General features: G+C 40.1%; 1 protein-coding gene across 2 annotated transcripts in view; it reads left to right on the forward strand.

The window, feature by feature from the left end:
- The window catches only part of chd1 (chromodomain helicase DNA binding protein 1), a 159,280-nt gene that overhangs the window by 56,835 nt on the left and 80,418 nt on the right, over positions 1-22,027 (forward strand). For both annotated transcript variants that reach the window (XM_048527858.2, XM_048527859.2), the window contains exons 3-7: positions 2,032-2,248; positions 2,919-3,020; positions 6,359-6,432; positions 12,897-13,025; positions 21,677-21,939. In XM_048527858.2, coding sequence (XP_048383815.1) covers positions 2,032-2,248; positions 2,919-3,020; positions 6,359-6,432; positions 12,897-13,025; positions 21,677-21,939 — 785 coding nt within the window. The remainder of the gene's footprint in view (positions 1-2,031; positions 2,249-2,918; positions 3,021-6,358; positions 6,433-12,896; positions 13,026-21,676; positions 21,940-22,027) is intronic.

Below are 22,027 nucleotides of genomic sequence, written 5' to 3' on the forward strand. Positions count from 1 at the left end.
TCAAATTTCTTCAGTGGGCATCACCAAGCGTATTAGACGACCATTTATATCTCATTCTATTTGAGGGGCTATGCTACATGAAGACTGCTGGCATCGTCCATCTCGAAGAGATGATGGACATGTAGCAAGCAATACATTTCAAATCGTCTGACATCTTGTGCTGCACCTTTGCTTGGCTCTTGTGGCCAAGCTGCAGTAGCCACCAACCATCCTAGCCTTCCTCTCTCTAGCCTACATAGTATACATTTCATTCGAAACGTCATATGACAATGGGCAAACAATGAACTGAGTTCAGGTTTTTGGACGAGCTTAAAACATTTACATGGAAAGAACGTTAAATGGTTAAAGATAAAAGAAACACTGAATGCATTTACGCGTCAGTAAATTTTTATTTCTGTTTAAGCCATTATTTTGATAAATTATTTTTCAATAAAGAAAACCAGCATATTTGAGAGAACTTGGTAGCCCCGTTAAATAGCCTTGGGGTGCTATTGTATATTGCAGCCTTAACAATAAAAATCAACTATTCCAACTCCATCAAGTTGTTCTAGTGGCTATAAGACTGGACTAAAATCCTAGAGATTTTACTTTCACAAGTTAAGAATGTAAATTCAGTAAATACGTTAATTTGTGCGTTGGTAGCTGAGAACAATTACCTTGAAAGTTGTTAAGTTATTTTAAGAACTTCTCAAGTTCACTATTACATGTCTGACCTACATATGACTCGCGTTTTCACATTATGCAGTTGACTCAGGGACAAGGATTTGAAAATAGGTACAAAAACAGAAATTGCTTGAAAAGCTCAGGAGAAATGGCTGCATTTTAGGGGAGAAATCAGACTCAACATTTCGTGTTGAGTGACACTTGCTCAAAATGCTCTGATTTACAGCATTCACAGTTCTTTCTGTTTTTATTGGAAAATAGACACTGGCTTGTTGGAGCTGACCATGTTCCAAGGGCAAATAAGAGATTTTGTTGAAAATAGTGACTTTGGTTCTAAATTTATTATTTTTGTATATATGTTATCTACATTTGAACAGATAACTGAGAAATTCTTGTTGAGGATGATACCATTCCACATGTGTGCAATGTTCTTTTGTTGCCTAACTGAATGGAGTTGACTTGCATGGTTCTTTTCTTTCCTGTTTAGTCATAGCTAGAGAAACTCTTGCAATGGTTTCACTTTCAGCCTTGCACCATTACCTATGCTTGGCCTACCCTACTTCATATCAATGTATGGCCTGATGTCAAATTTCACAGGCACGTCCAGTTCTACCTCAGCACCGTCATTCTTGTCTCCTTCATTGTCCTGTTGTCAGACTGCTTGTCTGGTATTCAGTCCTGGATTTGATGATACTTTCACGATTGAATATTAGGAAAATTACAGCCTGTTTCTTTGCTCTCTATTGTGAGTTTCATTCAGTTAGGCAACAAAAGAACATTGCACACAAGTTTTACTGACTAGTTTCCTATCTTCCCTAAAATTAATCTCATCCAAAACTCTGTTGCTAAAATCCTAACTTTCCCAAGACCTGTTCACTCGTCACACCTGTCCTCATTGACCTACGTCAGGTTTCCAATCTGTAGTATGTTGTGTTCAAGTCTCTGATGACCTATCCTTGTAACCTCCTCACAGTCCTCCAGGAACACTGCACTTCTCCAACTCTGGCATCTTTTGTATCTCTCGTTTTCTTCATCCCACTATTGGTAGAATTTTCAGGCAATTCATGGAATTCCTTCCCTATACCTCTTCTGTCTTCTACCTCTCTTGGCTCTAAAGTACCTCTTTAAACCCCTTTTTTTTGTCCAAGTTTTCTGCTTTGTTTCACTGCTTTCTCTCGCCATGCTTGTGTGAAGCACCTTGGATTGTTAAGAGTATAGTACAGTATTATACAAATGCACATTTTGTTCTTACTTCCATGTGTGTTTGCCGTAACCTGTTCCAAAATATTTTGCAAACTTTAATTGTATATATGATTCAATCAAATCTGTGTCATTATTGAAGGTGTTAAATTCTGAATTTCTTTCCAGCCAATCTGACAAGGAATCTGGTTCAAGTTCTGGGAGCAGCAGTGATGGAAGCAGCAGTCAATCGGATAGCAATGACTCCAGTGACTCTGATAGTGGATCTGACTCTGCTAGCCAGTCTGATTCTGATTCTGATTCATCTGGTTCAGAAAGTAACACATCATCATCCAAAGGAAAAAGAACAGTTGAGAGCAAAGTTCCAAAAACTGATGGAGCAGAGGTAATTATAAGATAACTTATTAATATTTGGTTAACTTTTGATTTTAAAAAAAGGAGCCTTGAAATTATAGTTGACAATCCTCAGAACTGTGCACTATGTTGTCAGAAGAATATAAGAAATGATAAACCACAATTTTAGGGCGGCATGGTGGCTCACAGCTCCCAGGGACCCATGTTCAATTCCACCCTGTGGCCACTGTCTGTGTGGAGTTTGCACATTCTCCCCCTGTCTGTGTGGGTTTCCTTTTCCTCCCACAGTACAAGGATGTGCAGATTAGGCAGATTGGCCCACTAAATTGCCCATAATGTTCAGGGAGCTGTAGATTAGGTGGGTTATAGGGGAATGGGTCTGGGTGGGATGCTCTGAGGGTCGGCATGGACTTGTTGGGCTGAAGGGCCTGTTTCCACACAGAAGGGATTCTGTTTAAAAAAAAATTAAATACTTGGGGACAGGAGAATTTTAACAGTTTGCATTAAGCTCTAGATTATTGGTAGAACGGTGAGGGAAGAATAAGTCTAGAACTTCTAGCTCAGAAAGAAACCATTGACTTGAAACTCTAAATGTACTAACTTGTGTGCAGAGGAAGTAGTAGATTTTCTGCTGTAATGATACTTCAGGGGTTTGGATGTACGTTTTGAAATTTGACACTTTTCCCTGTATTCTGTTGCAGTTTTGGAAATCCAATCCAAGTATTTTAACTGTGCAGCGATCTGCCATGATAAGAAAGCAGCAGCAACTACAACAGCAACAGCTTTCTTCAAACAGTTCAGAGGTTTGAAATTTAATTAAAATTGGTGGCTGAGAGGCTTTTTATTAAACCTGAGCAGGTAATTATTGATTCAGAGATTGTAGGAACTGCTGATGCTGGAGAATCTGAGATAACATGGTGTGGAGCTGGATGAACACAGCAGGCCAAGCAGCATCAGAGCAGCAGGAAAGCCGACGTTTCCAGTCTGGACCCTTCTTCAGAAATGGGGGAGGGGAAGGGGATCCTGAAATAAAGAGAGTCAGAGTGGGGGAGGCAGGTAGAAGATGGATAAAGGAGCAGATAGGTGGAGAGGAGAGAGACCGGTCATGGAGGCGGGGATGGAGCCAGTAAAGTTGAGAGTCGGTGGGGAGTTAGGGTGGGGATTGGTCACTCTAGGGAAGACGGACAGGTCAAGGAGGTGGGAATGAGGCTGGTAGGTAGGAGGAGGGGTTGGGTGTTGAGGTGAGATGAGTGGATCGGTGGGACAAAGGATGGACAGGTTAGGGAGGCGGGGGCGAGCTGCGCTGGTTTTGGGATGCAGCCAGGGGTGGAAGACTTCCGCTACCTGCAATCTGACCCCACTACATTTTTCCCTCCCCACCCTTATCTGCCTTCTGGAGGGACCACTCTCTCTGTTACTCCCTTGTCCACCCCACACACCCCACACAGCCCACCAGCCCCACCACCCCTGGCACTTCTCCCTGCAACCACAGGAAGTGCTACACCTGCCCCTGCACCTTCCCCCTTACCCCCATCCCAAGCGTCAAGAAAACCTTCCACATTGATCAGATGTTCACCTGCACATGTGCTAATGTGGTATACTGTATCCACTGTTCCCAATGTGGCCTTCTCTACATCGGGGGATCCAAGCGGAGGCTTGGAGACCGCTTTGTGGAATGCTTACGCTCAGTTCGCAACCAACGACTGCACCTTCCAGTTGCAAACCATTTCAACTCCCCCTCCCAATCCTTGGACGACATGTCTATCCTGGGCCTCCTGCAGTGCCACAACAATGCCATCCAAAGGTTGCAGGAGCAGCACCTCATATTTTGCTTGGGAACCCTGCAACCCAATGGTATCAATGTGGACTTCACAAGCTTCAAAATCTCCCCAACCCCGACCACATCCCAAAACCAGTCCAGCTCATCCACCCCCCACTCCCTAACCTGTCTGACCTTTCTCCCACCTGTCCACTCCTCCACCTCAACCCCCACCCCCACTCCCACCACCTACATATCAGCCTCCTTCCTGCCTCCTTGACCTGCCTGCCTTCCCTAGACTGACCAACCCCCACCCTAACTCCCCACCTATACTCACCTTTACTGGCTCCGTCCCCGCCTCTTTGACCCACCTGCCTCCTCTCCACCTATCTGTTCCTTTATCCATCTTCCATCCGCCTCCCTCCTCGCTATTTATTTCAGAATCCCTTTTTCCTCCTCCATTTCTGAAGAAAGGTCCAGACCCTAAACATGAGCTTTCCTGCTCCTGTGATGCTGTTTGGCCTGCGTTGTTCATCCAGCACTACATCTGATTACCTCAGGTAATTATTAAACTGTGATAAGATTTCCAGCATGATCCTCAAGCAGCAATGAGTTTGTAGCAATGCAACACAGGAAACTGGGAATTTACATTGAATATTATTGAAGCAGAACTGTTTATGTCAAATCGGAGATGAAATCATTAACCAATAGAATCGTGCTAAATTTCTTTAAATGAAAATTCCAAACAAAGTCCTTCTTGTTTGGTTTGCCTCTTTCTTACCATTAATTGCAAATCAAATAAAGCACGTTCAGTGCTGGACGTAACAAAATGTCTGTTAAGGCTACTGGAGATCTATGCAGTACCTATAAGATAACGGAGTTATAGAGTCGTGTAGCACGGAAACAGACCCAATGGTCCAACTAGCTTGTGTCGAACATAATCCCAAACTAAACTAGTCCCACCTGCCTACTCCTCACCCATAACCCTCCAACTTACCTCAAGGTCTTCTAAATGTTGTAACTCTGCCCACATCCATTCCTCAGGAAGCTCGTTCCACATGTGAACCACCCTCTGTAGTTTCCAAAAAAAAATTGTCCCTTGTGTCTTTTTTTAAAATCTCTCTCTTGCCACCTTAAAAATATGCTGCTGGTCTTGAAATCCCCTGTTCTTAGGAAAGGCACCTACTGAACCCAAAACTGGAGGGTGTAGGTTTAATGTGAGAGGGGGAAAGATTTAAAAGGGAGCCTAAGGGACAACTTTTTCATGCACAGGGTGGTGCATGTATGGAAGGTCTTGCCAGAGTAACTGGGGGAGGCTGGTACAATTACAACATTTAAAAGGCACCTGGATGGGTATCTGAATATGAAGGGTTTAGAGGGATATGGGCCAAATGCTGGCAAATGGGACTAGATTAATTTAGGGTATCTTGTTGGTATGGACAACTTGGACCGAAGGGTCTGTTTCCATGATATGCAGCAGTATGACACAACGACTCACTAACCCTAATATACCCTTCATGACGTTATAAACGTATGTAAGGTCATGTCTCAACCTCCTGTGCTGCAGTGAGAAAAGTCCCAGCCTTTCTTTCTAACTCAAACCTTCTCATACCTGACAACATCCTGGTGAATTTCTTCTGAACCCTCTAGCTCAATAACATTCTTCCTGTAACTGGGCATCCAGCACTGGACGCAGTACTCCGGAAGAGGCCTCGCCAATGTCTTGTGCACCTTCAGCCTGACTTTCCCAACTCCTGGATTCAAAAGGACTGATGATAATACAAAAACAGAAGTTGCTGGAAGAGCTCAGCAAGTTTGGCAGCATCTGTGAAGAAAAAAATCAGAGTTAACATTTCTGGTCCAGTGACCCTTCCTCAGAACAGACCCTTTCTCTTGCGGTTTTTATTTAGCCTGGTGATGATACTTCAATGCCTAACTTCCCAAAAATTTATAAGCTAATACGAAAATGTTTATCAAAGTGATATTTCACTCTCTTTTTTGAAATGTAGCAAAGTATTTCCAACTCTGGGTACTGTGCCTATCTCTCAGAATTGCTGGTCTATAGTGAAATTACCTAAAGAACCAGAACGAACTTCAGTGATGTGGCAGAGTGGAAATTCATTTTAAAATATACCAACAATAATTATTATAGTTGCTCAGATTAGATTTAAGCTATGGATCCTATCACTAAATGCATAAATTATTGGTTTAGTATCTAACCATTGCCTGTTTAAGATTTTTTGTCGGACGACGACAATGATATCTCTCCATCTAAAGCCTGTGTAGAAGTTTTGTTATCACTTCACAAAATAATTTAAATTATTTGAGTACGTTGAGCTGAGTACATTTCAACACACTTATTGTCTTGTTATTTTTCTGCAGGAGTCATCAAGTAGTGAAGATTCTGATGATGGTTCATCCTCTGAGAACACTGCCAAGCATGTAAAACGCAGAGAGTAAGTCACAGTTTCAGTAATTTGTTCAGCGCCAAGTGTGGCTTTGTTATTAACCATAAAAGGTCCTAGTAAAGCACTCATACAGAAAGTTTGCTGAAGTTGTTGTATGGAGAAAGTAATTTTGCAATCAGTCTATAACGGAAAGGCAGATAAATCCAAGCAGGGATACAGCAGCCATTAGTTAAGACTTCCAATGACACTTTGAACACAGTCTCCAAAAGTCAGAGCTCTAAATACGTTACCTGAAAAGCAGTTTTTCTTGTGCATGCTGTTCGGTCACCCTTCCATCAATCTTAATTACCCAGATCAAAATTGAAGATTTTCATGAGTGAAAGAGAATGGAGTTTTATTATCCATTACCCCAGAAGACCCAAAATGTAGCAATACTCATTCTCTCTCTCTTTCTGTTGTGCACTTTGCCTCTCCCTCTCTCTCCCCCTCACACTCATGCGCGCACACCTCTGTCTGCGCACACGCTCGCATGTGCGTGCACACTCTCTCTCTCTCTTTCTCTCTCTTGCATGCACTGTCACGCATACATACACATATCTCTGACATAGAAAATGGGAGGGTGGGTTATCTGGCACAGAGAGGAAGGGAAGGGTAGTTGCAATTTCAAGTTTTGTTTAGATGCAGGAATAAAATGACTGGAGCCCAAGTGTTTAGCTGCTGTCTTGTTTCCACTGTAATGGTGAAGTTGCAGATCTCCTGGAGTTCTCACAGAATCACTATAGTTCTTTCAAGTTTTTTTTTAATCAGTTAGTTTCTGAGATTGAGTGTCTCCCAGTCTTTGTTTGCAGCTCCTACACATCCTTGTCGCTGCTCTGCTGATCAGGTGCAGCTGTTGCTAAAGGTCAGTTTATAAAATGCTGAGTCTGCTCATTATTTTTCCAAGCCGGGTGTCACATCAACAACCTTTCACCTCAAAGTTTAACTTCCAGAAAGTCGTGAATTTCAGTTCCATTGTTAATTTTTGCCCACTGATCCTTGTGTCTGATGGACACAAACTGGCTAACTGATCACAGCAGTCAGTTTAGGTCAGTATTTACTCATTTGTAGTTCATGAAAGTCTAGGGTATTAAAGTAAAATGCTGCAAATTGAATATTGATAGTCTGTATTCACTGTGATCGTAACAGTTCTTAATTTGGATACTAAATTTCAAACAACACTTTAATAGGTGTGATTTCAAATAAAAAAATTTTGACCAGAGAAATTTGCTAGATCCTAGTATTTCACAGGACTGATAGACCCCATAAGTCTCATGGCATCTCTGGGAGAAAAATAAATAATTTCCATCCTTTGTCTTTCCTGAAAATATTGATAATTTTTTTTCCATATGAATCATCTCTTTTGAATACCATTATGGATATCTCTTTCCAGTATTGTGTCAGTATAGCGTTCTATATCCTCACAATCATTTCTAAGTTTAAAATAATTTCCTGAAAGTCTTCCTCCATCTTTTTGCGGTGATATTAAATTCATACCCTTGGTTACTGACACTCTGATCAAGGGAAATTTTTTTTCCTAGCTATGTAGTTTACCCAAAAAAAAACTTTTTGAATACTTCTAACAGATTGTCTGTCACTCCACATTTCTTGAAAAGCATAAGTTAGATGGCATTGTAAATGTGTATATGGAAGCAGGAAACTGCAAAAGGGCATAGATTACGGACTGGGTAAAAGTATAACGAATGGAGCTTAAAGTGTGGAGATATGGTGTTATATGTTTTTGATCTGAGAAAGACAAAGAAAAGTGCTTTGTACTTTATTAATGGTATGAGACGGTGAGGTTTGGATGAACAAAAGTTGTGTTCGTATGCCCATACCAATCAGTAAAATCTAGAACACGTAATCAAGTAAGCCAGTTGAATTGTGGCTATTATCTCCAGGAGACTGGAAGAGAATATTTGAGGGTGGCACGCCCTAACCCTCACCCTAACCCTATCGCGCGGTGGTTTAATGGTTAGCACTGCAGCCTCTCAGCACCAGGGACCCGGGTTCGATTCCAGCCTCAGGCGACTGTGCGGAGTTTGCACATTCTCCCTGTGTCTGCGTGGGTTTCCTACGGGTGCTCCGGTTTCCTCCCACAGTCCAAAGATGTGCAGGCTAGGTGAATTCGCCATGCTAAATTGCCCGTAGTGTTCAGGGCTGTATGGGTTATGGAGATGGGAATGGGTCTGGGTGGGATACTTCAAGGGGCGGTGTGGACTTGTTGGGCTGAAGGGCCTGTTTTCACACTGTAGGGAATCTAATCTAATCTAATATGAAGAAACAGGTGACTTTTCTGGTGACACTGATGAATGAATAGAAGCTCAGCTTGAAGGTCAGATGTGACATCACAGTTCTGAATGTTCAGGTTCAATCTCAGTTGTTACATGAAGGAATAAAGCTGGTGGATCAGGAATGCATTTTGTCGCAGATATTGAATACAATGATTTCAGTCAACATAGGACAACCTAACCACAGTAGCCCAAGCCAAACATAGACACGCATGGAAATTCATAGAGGCATGATTCTCAACCCATAGTGTACTCAACAAACATATAGAATTGGACCCCATATAAAAACCCATACAGAACAGAACCGGAAATGACACAACTCACCATAACAGACCGGACAGTGTAAATTCCCAGCGGGGTAGAATAACATCGCTTCATCAGAGGCCTCGCTGATGATGTTACCTAGCATGATGATGAAACACCTGAACAAAAACGAACCGGCTCGGCAAGCAAGTCAGCAACTTCATCTACAACCCGAGCTACACATCTTTGCAAAAATCTTTAAATAGAGTTAAGCATTGTCAAGTCCTTGTCAAATTTATTGGTAAGTTTCCAGATGATTTCAAGACACAGCATACAAATAAGGAAAAGGAGAAAGCCAACAAGTGGAGAGTTTTAGAGGGGCCATTCTGGAACTCGGAGCCTAAACGTTTGAATGCACGGGAGCCACTAATGCACAGTTTACATTTGATTGTGCACAATCGGTCAGAACTGAGGAGTGTAGAGATCTTAACCCGGTTGAATGTGTTGATATGCTTAAGCACTAAACAAGCATTTAGAAATTAGTTGTAAATTGTGGAATTGAAGATCTGAAAGCTTGTAATTTGTAGGACGGTACTCATGATAGTCATGATTACTAGCACATCACTTTATTCTAATGTACAGTATTATAACTAAGTCTTTAAAATATATTGATAAGCCTATTGACAAGCATTCTTCCATTATCAAAAAGCAAAAGACAAACATTAGTGCGAGGGCATCTTCACCTCCAGGTTGCTCAGAATTCTGACTTGGACATGCAACTTGCTACTTTGTCACCTACTGAACCCTGTTATGATACGCATATGGTGCAAAGGATAATAGCAATTCAGGAATATGTCCCACTAACTCACGTATTGGTGATGGGTAATCAATGCAACCTTGCCATTGTTGTCCATATTTTGTGAGTGTTTTAATTATTATTTATTCATGGGATAAAGATACTGCTAGCAAGGCCAGCATTTATTGTCTAATCCTAATCGCACCTGATTCGATGGTGAGAAATTTGGCAAAAGCAGCCTAATCATTTTCTATAAATGTTATAATGGCAGTTTTCCGTTAAGTTGTTCTGTAATGGTACATATTTCAAAATTTTCTTTCAAGTTAAAGCAGTACAATTCTATTAATATATGTTTGGATGATTTGTCAAGAAAAATGCTCACCTTTTATGTAGAAACTTAAAAAAAATCACTGAAAAACTCTTCAAATCTGCTTGCTCCACAGAAGTAAGAATTTTGTCATTGCATGTAGGAGAATCTCCCTTAGGGAATATATGATTTGATCATTCCTACCCTTCTGTGTTAAATTTTGTTCTGATTTTCTGTAAATTTTGTAATAGCAGATTTTAAGAGCTCGCTTAAGGCAATTTGACTGTAGTGGGTTAGATAATACTTTTAGTCCTCAGTGAAACTTTGCTACAGAGACCTTCATAGGAGTTAAACCAGAGCCCCTCCATTACTAGTGGCCACATTTCATGAACTCTCACTATATTCAGTGACAGTTCTGTTACTGTACAACAAGATCAAAGTGTTTGAGTTGCTAAGCCTTCAATCAATATCATGCTAATGAAAAAAATGTGTTGGGCTACTTGATGTGGAGAAAATTTTGTAAAAGGCCTAGAAAAAGAGATACTTTCAGAAGTCATGCCAAGGTGGTATTGTTATTCAAGGAGGAGCAGCTCTGGTTTAACTCCTATGAAAATTTTTGTGGCGACATTTCACTGAGGGCTAAAAGTATTATCTAATCCAATATAGTCAGATTGCCTTCAGCAAGCTCTTAAAATTTACTATTACAGGTCAGGTAAACCAGGAAGCAACATGCCAGTGAGTCAAACATCTGTGGTAGGGAAACAAGTGGAAAAAAATTTCTGAGGGACAAAATTAATCTCCAGTTAGAGAGGTAAGGAGTGATCAATGGTAGTCAGCGTGGCGTTGTCACAGGACAAACGTGTCTAGCAAATTTTGATCGAATTTTTCAAGGGTGTGACTTGGTGTGTAGTTGAGGATAGTGCATTGATATTGTCTGCATGGACTTCCATAAGGTTTTTAACAAGGACTCATATCGCATACTGTCAAGAAACCATGGGATCCAGAGTAGTTTGGCAAATTGGCTCAGTGGCAAGAAGCAGAGAGTGATACTCAGAGTATTTTTGTGACGGGAAACCTGTGACCAGTGGTGTACCACAGGATTTGGTGCCGGGTTCCCTGTAGTTTGTCTTGTACGTTAATGATCTACACATGAATGCAGGAGGTTTGATCAGTAAGTTTGCAGAGGACATGAACATCAGCGGTGTGGTAAATGGTGAGTCTTGGATTATCCCGATCACTAAAGTCGGACTGGTCAGATGGGCTGGACATTGGCAAATGGAATTTAATCCTGAAGATGTGAGGTGATGCATTTTGGCAGGGCTAATGAGGCAAGGCAGTACTCCTTTAATTGTAGGAAGTACAGAGTATCAGAGGGACCCTGGTATGCATGTCTGTAGATCATTGAATGCAGCAGGATAGGCAGATAAGGTGGGTAAGGGGAAATAAGATATTTGCTTTTATTAGTTAAAGCATTGAATGTCAGAGCCGGGAGGTTATAATGGAGCTGTACATAACGTTAATTAGGCCACTACTGGAGTACTGTGTGCAGTTCTGATCAGTACATGACAGGAAGGATATTACACAAGCGAGGGCACAGGAGAGCTGCATCAGGATGTTGACCGGGCTGTAGCAATTCAGCTTTGAAGAGATACTAGATAGGCTAGTGTAGATTTTCTTAGAGCAGAGAAGGCTGAGGTGAGGGGATTTGATTGCGTTACAGAAGGTTCTAAGGGGTGTCGACAAGGTAAACCGAGAAAAACATTTCCCCTTAGAGGGGTTAATAACCAGGGGACACAGTTTTAAGCTAAGACACAGGAGCTTGGAGGCATTTGAGGAAACTGTTTTACCAGTTTGGGTATCACTGCCTAAAAGGCCTATAAAATAGGGAGCCATCTACACATTTTAAGATGATTTAGGAATGCTATTGCATGCAAGGCTGTGGGACACATGCAGGAAAATGGGATTAGAACAGATCAATATTTGACTGGTGGAAGCATGATGGGCTGAGGGAATTCTTTCCGTGTTGTAAAAATTCTACATTATGACTCTGACACTTGAGTCAGATCAGGGATTTGAGTAATATTTTCAACAAGTTTAAGTCAAAAAGGTCCTGACCTGAAACATCAACTTTCCTGCTCTTTTGATGCTGCCTGGCCAGCTGTGTTCCTCCAGCTCCATACTGTGTTATCTCTGATTTGAGCTTCTGCTGTTCTTTCTGTCTCTGAATTGTTTATGTAGCTTAATTTCCCTCTCCCACAACATAACACAGCACTGAATGAATGAATATCTGAACTTGCGTTGCAGAACTGGTATGGATTTCTCCCACATATCAGTTTCATATAAGTAGCTTGCTAAAAAAGCTCCAAAAGAAGACTACCTGCTGCAAAGATGTATGGATTTTGCAATGTGGGTGTCCTTTAGGAGTCATGCATTTCTGGTTATTTCTGCAAGAATATTATGAAGTAGAAAATTAAGCATGGTATATTTTTTGAAAAAACGTTTTTAATTTTGGAAAGAAAAAAGTCTTAATGTTGCACTTTTATGAGAGCGAAGTATGTGTTGTTCTTGGCAAGTTGTTTCTTTTTTTCTTTCTGTTCTCTGGGTATGAACAGTGTTGAGAAGGTTGCATTTGTAGTCCTTCCTTACTTTTAAGAAAGTGGTGGAGATGAACTTATTGAACTAATGCAGACTCTCTTCTGGTGCTTCTGTAGGTGGATAAACTATTCTGGATATTGGCAACAGTGAAGGAATAATATGCTTTCAGAAACTCCTTTGGCTTTTCATATAACATTGTAGTATTGTGAAAATTACTCCTTGTAATGCAGTTTCATTTCTCTAGTGAAGACTGGCAGATGTCTGGATCTGGTTCTGATGAGGAGGAGGAGGATCGAGAGAAAAGCACCTCAGGAGACAGCGAGTCCGACTACCAACCGCACAACAAAGTAAAAAGCAGAAAACCGCAAAATAGGTACATATTTAAAGAAGCTTCAGTTATCAGTTAAATCCTTTATTTGGTACAGAGCTCCACCAGAGGGTAACTGAATAGCTCAGTCATCCAGCAGTTAGGTCACTTCTCTGAGCTGTTAACCAAACTTTACTGAGACAATTGTTAATGGTGATGGTGATGGCAGGAGTAGAAAAGGGTTTTTCATTGCATTGTTCACACTATTTTGGCACTTTTGCAATAAGTAAACTTGTGTGAATGCAAGACTGTGCGTGAATATTATACCCTCATCTCTCCATGTTCTTTGTCAAGACAAATGGTTGGTAAAGATTCAGATAGCTCCGGTGCTGGACTATATCATACGAGAAGCTAAACCTTGCAAAGATGATGGGAAGAACAGAAAACTTAGAGTTGCTTGCTAGTACCTGATTTGAATATTGTTCAAGACACGTTGTTGAAGCTTTTCCTCTTGCACTTCCTAGCTCAAATGCAAGAATGCCAAATTTCAAACAACCACAATATATATTACAAGAGAAAGGGGAACTAACTGATGGACAAGTCACTGACTGAGGAATCGTCAAGCTCATGAGTAATTGAAAAGCAGACGCAAAGCTTGAACATATTCCTTTTGTTTTCAAAGAATTGGTTCCTGCGTAGGCTTATATGTTGCAAAAAACAAGGGTAGATGTAAGCCGCATCGAGCTGGATTAGTTCTTCTATATTGGTTGTCTGTGTAACAATTATTGCGCTCAGGAAAGTTCAAGTGCTACCCATGTTCTTGTGTTAGCACAACAAGCAGCTTCAACAGCATAACCTCTTTTTGACAATATACAAGAAAAATAAGATTGGATAATAAGTTGCATAACAGCTTGTATGTTTAACTTGTGATTTTCAGTGCTGATAGATTTGTGTATAAAGGCATGTAAATTATGTGCTGTTGATGATAGCAAAATATTTTCTGGAATTGTTAAGAATTTGAGGAAAGTTACAAGAGGGAAATCTTGTAGACAATTGATATTTAAGAGCCAATAGCAGACTCCAAATTAGCAACCTATGAAAGGGTAAGGCAGCAACATCTTGGTAATATCACTGGACAAAATAATTCAGAGCCTTAGAGTAATGTTCTTAGACTGTGGTTTTGTATCCCACTTCAGATGGTGAAATATAAATTCATTAAAATCTGGAATTAAAATTGTTGTAAAAACACATCTGGTTGTTAGTTTCTTTTAGGGAAAACAGCAAAGGCAAACTTGCTAAAGCTTTCTGGCTAACATCTGGGGGCATTATGCCAAAATTACGATTGCTGGCCTAAAGATAAGACAAATAACAATCTGCTGTAGTCATAGACTGTAAGATACGATTCTGTGAATATGTCCCAGACAATGCCATCATTATGGTGTCCTTTGGGATGTCAGTTGCAGCAGCAGGGCAAACACATCAGGGATCGTGGCACAATAATATATGGTCAGCAAAGAATTGTCCTAGGAGTCCTCAAAATAACTTTGGGCCACATGAAAGCTCATAATATCAGGTCAAGTGTGGGGAAAGAAGCATCCTCTTGAAACCACCTACTGACCAAGCTAAATGTGTCCCAAGTAGCATAGCTGCTTGACTGGATCTGTGGCAGGTGGTGATTAGAAAAACTTACTGACCTTGCTCTCACCAGTCTGTCTGACTACAGATATAGCTATCTCAGGCAGTATCCATAGGAGTGACCATTGCAGTATTATCATTGTTGAGATGAAATCCCAGTTTCACATTGAGGGTATCCTCAATTATGTTGTGTGACATTAACACCATACTAAATGGAGCAGACTTCAAACAGGTCACGCGTCTCAAAGCTGTGCATCCCTGATGCTGCCTCATCAGAATTGTGTTCAACCACTGTCTATAACTTAAGCATTCAGCATATACCCCACAAACCAAGGGGTCAATCCTGGTTTAATGATGAGTGCAGGAAGGCATGCCGAGATCAGCACCAAGCATACCTAAAAATAAGATGCCAAGCTGGTGAAGCTATAACACAAGACTATATATGCCAAACGGCATAAACAATATGCAATAATCAGAGATAGGCAATTAGCAGTCCTGCACATTCACTTGTTGCTGATGCACAATTAAACAACTTACAGGAGGAGAAGCCTTCTCGGATATCTTCATCTTCAATGATGGGTACATTAATTAATATAAAAGACAAAACTGTAACATTTTCATCCATCTTCAGCCAGATGCAGATTACAATCTAGTTGCCATGAATGTAAAAATTCACTTGAAGAGAATTGAGGCTTAGAAGGAGCTAAGTTTTGGGAATCGGTGGAGAAAAAGATCAAAGCTAATAATAGGGGTATTGAGGTCTGCAGCATTTGGCCCATTGAATAATACAGAAAGCATCTGCCAAACTCAGCAGGATAGATTGAAAAAACACTACCTCAGAAAATGCGAAGGAAAGCCTTGGTATCGTTAAGGGACTAAGTGTTAAATAGCCATGGTCTCAGATGAAATGCTGAAGAAGAGAGTGCAAGAGTAAAATCACTAAGTAAAATATGTAGAAAATTAACTAATGAGGTAAGACTAACCAGGCATATGAGACTTAGTGAGAAAGCAGTGTAGTGAATCAGGTGAATTTTTAAAAAAGGGCACACTCAAAATAAAGTCATTGTCTGGAGGAGAAGAGGAACACCTGAAATAAGAGCAGAAGCAGACAGTTTGATCCCTTAACTATCTTTGCCGTTGGGCTAGATAGTAACTGCTGGAATGGTAAATGTTTACAAGCACCGAGGAGTTGATAATAGAGGCATTCTGATGCTTATAGAACCTGAGCATGTAAGGAATTGATAGAAAAGACATTGAAGATTTATATGTTAAAGATGACAGGACAGCAAAACTAGAGACAGAGAAAGAAAACATCTAGAGATATAAGCCAGAGTGAAATATTTAGAGCTCTAAAATAATTGGAAAATCAGGAAAAGCTAAGGAAGTGATGGAATCTTTGCTGAAGACAACAAAAGAGAATTGATTGACTTTAGTGAAGTGAAAAGGTTGGGATTTAGGAGGGCAGTGTGTCTGAGAGGAGGGAATGAAAGGAAGCATAAAGGTGTGAGAGAATTGAGGATAAAGAGAAAAGGGTGCAGAAAAGTGGGGAAACTAATTGATGGCTGCTGCAGCAAAGTACACTTGCAAACAAATAGAAAACTCTCAAGTTGCATTTGGTTACATGGTGTTGGTTTGATGAAGCATCATGTAATAGACTTAATAGTAAATTTGAATCTCAGTATTAAGTGGATGATGGCTACATAGTCATAGAGTTGTACAGCACAGAATCAGATACTTTGGGTTGAGGTGAATTTGCTAAGGGAGAGAAAGTAGAAGGAGAAATAGTGAACAGTCGTGTTTCAGACTGGAGGAGAATAACACTGGTGTTCCTTTGTCACTATTGCATACTTCTGTTGCCTGAGGTGATATGCAGGACTTCATTTCAAAGCTTGCAGAAGATAGGAACCTTTGGATATCATCTGAACAGTTAGCACACCAGTAAGGAAAAGAGATGCCAAGAGAGTGATAGACCACACATGACTAACAAAGAAATTTTTAAAGAGAATATATAGTTGACAAGCAAAGCACAGAAGGCAACAATCAATGATGGCCCCGAAAGCTGCGATAACTTCAGAATCTAGCAAAGGAGGACTAAAAAGGTAACAAAGAGAGAAAAACATAAACAACAAGAGGAAACAAATGAAAAGTACAAAAACTGCCAATAAGAGCTTCTTTAAATGTATAAAAAAGAGAGCAGTCAAAGTGAACATAGGTCCTTTAGAAAATGAATCTGTGAAGATTATTATGAAGAACAAGGAAATGGCAGAGCAGTTGAACAGATATTTTGCATCAGTCTTTACGGTGGAAGACAATGCCATTAGTTCTACAGAATACAGGGAGTGGGGAGCATGGAATTAAGTACCACTGCCATCACTAGAAGAGTAGCATTTGACAAACTAATCAGGCTAAAGGTCGGTAAGTCCCCATGGCCAAAATGCATTGTACCAAAGGATCTTAAAAGAAATAGCTACAGAGATGGTGGATATGTTGGTTGTAATTTTCCACAAATATTGGATTTTGTTGAAGTACCAGAGGATCGGAAAACTGCCGCCATGGTGCCCCTATTCACAAAGGGAGCGAGGCAAAATGTGGGTAACAATAGGCTGATTCTAACATCTATTGTTGGAAAAAATGTTAGAATCAAGGAAGTAATAACAACATGTTTGGAACATCATAATCTGATCAAGCAGAGTCAGCATGGCTTCGTGAAAGCAAAATCATATCTGATTAATTTGTTAGAATTTATCGAGCAACTCTCAGTCAAGAGAGAGTAGAGGGTAACCAGTAACTTTGATGTATTTGGACTTCCAGACGGCGTTCAACAAGGTATCTCTCAAAATTTCTCATTAGACCCCATGGTGTTGAAGGTGGTAATTTTGTGTTGGTAGAGAATTGGTTAATAAGCAAGAAATAGTGAGTGGGGATAAGGGGTTCTTTTTCAGATTAGTAACTGGTTACCAGTGGGATCAACAAGGATCGGTACTGGGACTGTTATAAATAACTTGGAAGAAGGAAGCGAAAGTAATGTAGCTACATTTGCAGAAGACAAAAATATGTGGAAAGGCAAGTTGGGAAGGCGATTGAAATGTTTTACAGAGGGATGGCGAAGGTAAAGTAAGTGAGCAAAAGATTGTCAAGTAGATATAATGTGGGAAAATAGGATGACATTCATTTTTTTAAGGGAGAACAAAAGAGCAGTATTATTTAGTTGGAGACACTGTAGGAAGCTGTGAAACAAAGGGAAACACAAAGCTAGCAGGTGATCAAGGCAACTATTGGAATAAAAGTAGAAATAGGTGGAGAAGCTCAGGTCTGGCGGTATCTGTAGAGAGAAAGCAGAGTTAACATTTCAGATCTAGTGATCCTTCAGAAGGAGGATTCTAAAGAAGGGCCACATGGCTCAAAACTTTAACTCTGCTTTCTCTCCACTGATGCTATCAGACCTGCTCAGTTTCTCCTCCAAATTCTGTTTCAGATTTCCAGAATCTGCAGTTCTATTTTATTTAAGATTAATGGAATGTTGGCATCTGTTTCAAGTGTGGCATATTGGAGTACAAGAGTAGGGAAGTCTTAGTGCAACTGTATAGGGCACTGATAAGAATAGATCTGGAGTACTGTGAGCAGTTAGGAAAGATAATTCAGTGGAGGCAGTTCAGAGATAAATTTACTAGGATGATCCATGGAATGGGGAGATTGTCTTATGAGCAAAGGCTAAAGTGGTTAGCTCGCTACTCACTGGCGTTTAGAGGAATGAGATGTGATCTCGTGAAATGTATTGGATTCTTAAGGGACTTGACAGGGTAAATACTGAGAGGATGTTTCCCCTTATGAGACAGTCTAGGAGTAGAGGGCACAGAGTCAGAATAAAGGAGCGCCAATTTAAGATTGAAAAGGAGAAGAATTTCTTCTCTGAGGATTAAGTGTCTTTAGAACACCTTACCACAGAGAGCTGTGGGGACAGAGTCCTTGTGTATTTTTAAGGCTGAGATAGTTTCTTGATCTTGAGAAAAATCAAGGACAATGGGGAAAAGGCAGAAAAATGTACCTGAGGAATATCAGATCAGCCATGATCCTTTTGAATGGTGGAGCAGGCTTGATAGACTGACAGCCTACTCCTATTCCTATTTCTTTTGATCTCGCAGGTTTGTATTCAGTTAGTTCAGAAGCTGCAGATGTTACCAACAACTTCAGATAAAGGATTCAAACTCATTGAGCCTGAATAAGACCAAACTATAAGCTAACAAAATAGTTTTGAATTATAGATGTTCTAGGATCCAAGCATGTACAGCAAGCAGCGTAACTTTTGCTGTACAATGCTGAAAACCTGAAATTAAAACAAATTACTAGAAATAACTGGCAGCGTCTTTGGTGAGCAAAATAATGTTAATGTTTCGAGTCTAATATAACTTCGAGTCATATTGGAGTCAAAACATTAACTCTACTTCTCTCCCCACAGATTCTGCCAGATGTAATTTATTTGGAATATAATCTGAATTGAAGGTAAGGAGATCTTCTTCACTAGAAGAATTAAGAGAAAAGATTATTCCTTTTGCCTAGCCATTTATGAATGTTTTAAATTTTTGTTCATTTGAACTACATTTCAAAATAATTACAGCTCCGAAACAGGAAAAAATTTTCTCACCAGATCCATTCTTTTGTTATGGATTGTACCAATGCCTAACTTTCTGGAAATAGACAGCCACCCATGGATTAACAACCCTGCAGTCCCCAAAAGATTTCTCAAAATTACACGCAGTTAATCAATCTACAAGAATACTGATCAAATTGTACAACTGGTCATAAATATCCTGGTAACAACCAAGTTCCAAAGATAATCTGATCACCTATGAACTAAGAACTGTCAGTTTCAACTCTTCAGATCATACATTGGTTTTTTTTGCAATCTTATGATCTCTGTAATGATGAGTTATGTTCATTTTTCCGAAATCTGGGACCCAGATATTGTGTAAAAATAATTAAACAGCAAGGGTGACAGTTTAAATAAAAGTCTTTTATAGTACTAAAATCAAATAATTAATTCTATTAATATTCAATTTTAAGAAGTTTTACTGAAATATTAAAAGTACAGTGAACAGTCATTTATTCTGTAAATGCAACTTATGAGCACACCTTTCCTTTAGGCCAGTTTGACTTGCACCTCAAAAGTCAGATACTCATTAGAAATTGGAAGTTTAACATGTTTGAGTATTATTTCAAAGGTTTGTATAAGGGCTGGAATATCTTGCCCCTTCGGCTTAACTCTGGCAAGCTGCTCGTTATAAGTCTCCTTCAACCGTTCTAACGTTGCAGACTTTAGTCAGAATGGACATCGCTAGAGTGTTACACTTAGATAGCATGGTTCAGAGTCTTCTGGTTCTAATATTAATCTTCGGAATCCTGCATCGAGGAAATCTCTCTTCCTGCTCTCTTTAAATAATCTAAAAAGTTAATTCATTGTTGTTAGTACTTTAGTAAACAGATTTATTCCCACTAGACAGCATGTAGGATGTCAGCTGATCCTTGTTGAAATAAATATGTCCTGCAGCATGCTTGTACTAAAATAATAACTCAAATTGGTTGCGAGGTATAATCTTGTTTGAGACCAGAGCCATACCTAGGAGCCTACTAACCCCTATAAAGTTGCCACAGCCTTATCAGACAATAGGGCTGTTCTGTTTCATTGTAGAGAGTGATGACTGGTTTAACCTGAGGGTTGCCCCACCTCGGGTTAGAGGAGAGATTGAGAAGGAGTATTATTCATCGCAATCTCAATTAGTGTGGGAATTGAATTCTTGCTGTCGGCATTTCTCTGTAAACCAGCCATACTGAGCTAATCGACCTCCAGACCTTCGAGTCCACTACACTCCTGTAGAAACATATGAATTAGAAATAAGCCATATAGCCCTTTGAGCCTACTCCACCATTTGTTACGATCATGGTGGATCATCAACTCAGTAGCATGTTCCTGCTTTATCCCCATTTAGCCCCAGTTGTTAAGCTAACACCTCTTTGAATTCATACAATATTTTAGACTTGACTGCTTTCTGTGCTAGTGAATTCCACAGGTTCACCATTCTCTGAGTGAAGAGGTTTCTCCTCCTATCAGCCCTAAATGGCTTATCCCATATCCTAAGATCGTGGCTCCTGGTTCTGTGCTCCCCTGTCATTGAGAAATCCATTCCGCATCCACCCTGTTTAATTCTGTTAGAATTTTGCAGGTTTCTGTTGGTTTCTGCCCTCCCATTCTTCTGATCTCCGGTGAATATAATCCTAACCAGTTTAACTTCTACTCATATATCTGTCCGTAGAAATAACGCCTTTAGAAATATATGGCTAAAATAGATGTCTGCGGGGTGTTTGACCTGGCAGTAAACAGCCCTAGAGAATAGAATTGTCCAGTTATAACAAGCTTAGAGCAAAATTTAATATTTGCATTTTAATATGGATTAGAAGCTCTGCTGAAGCCATTTGTCAGTTATTTCCTATAAAATGACCAGGTGCATGCCTCTTTAATAATTAAGTGACATATTGGATGCCCCTCCCTCCCAAAACCACCACCTGAGCACCAACAAATGTAATCCGAACTGATTCAGACTCTTTTCCTGATGGTCCTTCCGTCCCAGAAGTCATTCTCTACTCCGTCTGTAGCAAGAACATCCATCCTCAGATAAGGAGACCAAAAATTCTCTCAATATTTAGGGGGTGGTCTCACCAAGGCTCTGTTTAATTATAGCAACACATCCCTGCAGCTGTACTAATTAGCAAAGGGTCAACAGAAAGTTAATCTACTGTTCCCTGGCATCTTGGTCACATGATCTGTTCCCGGAAGAAAGGTGTAATGTGCTACACCTCCCCTTTCAGAGAAATCTAGTTCTTAATCGGACCATCATTGCAACACAATAGTTTTATTTTTGCCCAAAAGCACATCAGCTAAACAGTAAGTAAGTGAAAATTTACTCCTGATAAAATTGATCCTCAAACCATACATCAAACTATGCTTGTGTATCTGCTCATTTCAATCTTTGAGATGTCAGGAAAGTAAACATAGAAATTTACAATTGTATTTTGTTATGTAATTAAAGGATCAAAACAAAAAAAGTGAAGAAAGGGAAGGGACTGAAGAGACCAGTTGATTCATCAGATGATGATGACGAAGAACATGACAAGAGGGGTTCTCGTCGCCAGGCAACAGTTAATGTCAGTTACAAGGAAGATGAGGATGCTAAAACAGATTCTGATGACTTGCTTGAAATCTGTGGGGAGGATCTCCCCCCTCCACCTGAGGAAGAAGAAGAATTTGAAACATTAGAGAGAGTAATGGAGTCACGAGTTGGACGGAAAGGAGGTATTTAATACATTTTCAAAGGAATATTAAAATTATAAATACATGATTATAATTGGTTTGCAAGCTAATTAATTTAGTTCTGTTTATT

The sequence above is a fragment of the Stegostoma tigrinum genome, chromosome 3, assembly GCF_030684315.1.
Source record: "Stegostoma tigrinum isolate sSteTig4 chromosome 3, sSteTig4.hap1, whole genome shotgun sequence".
In the NCBI taxonomy this organism is placed as follows: Eukaryota; Metazoa; Chordata; class Chondrichthyes; order Orectolobiformes; family Stegostomatidae; genus Stegostoma; species Stegostoma tigrinum.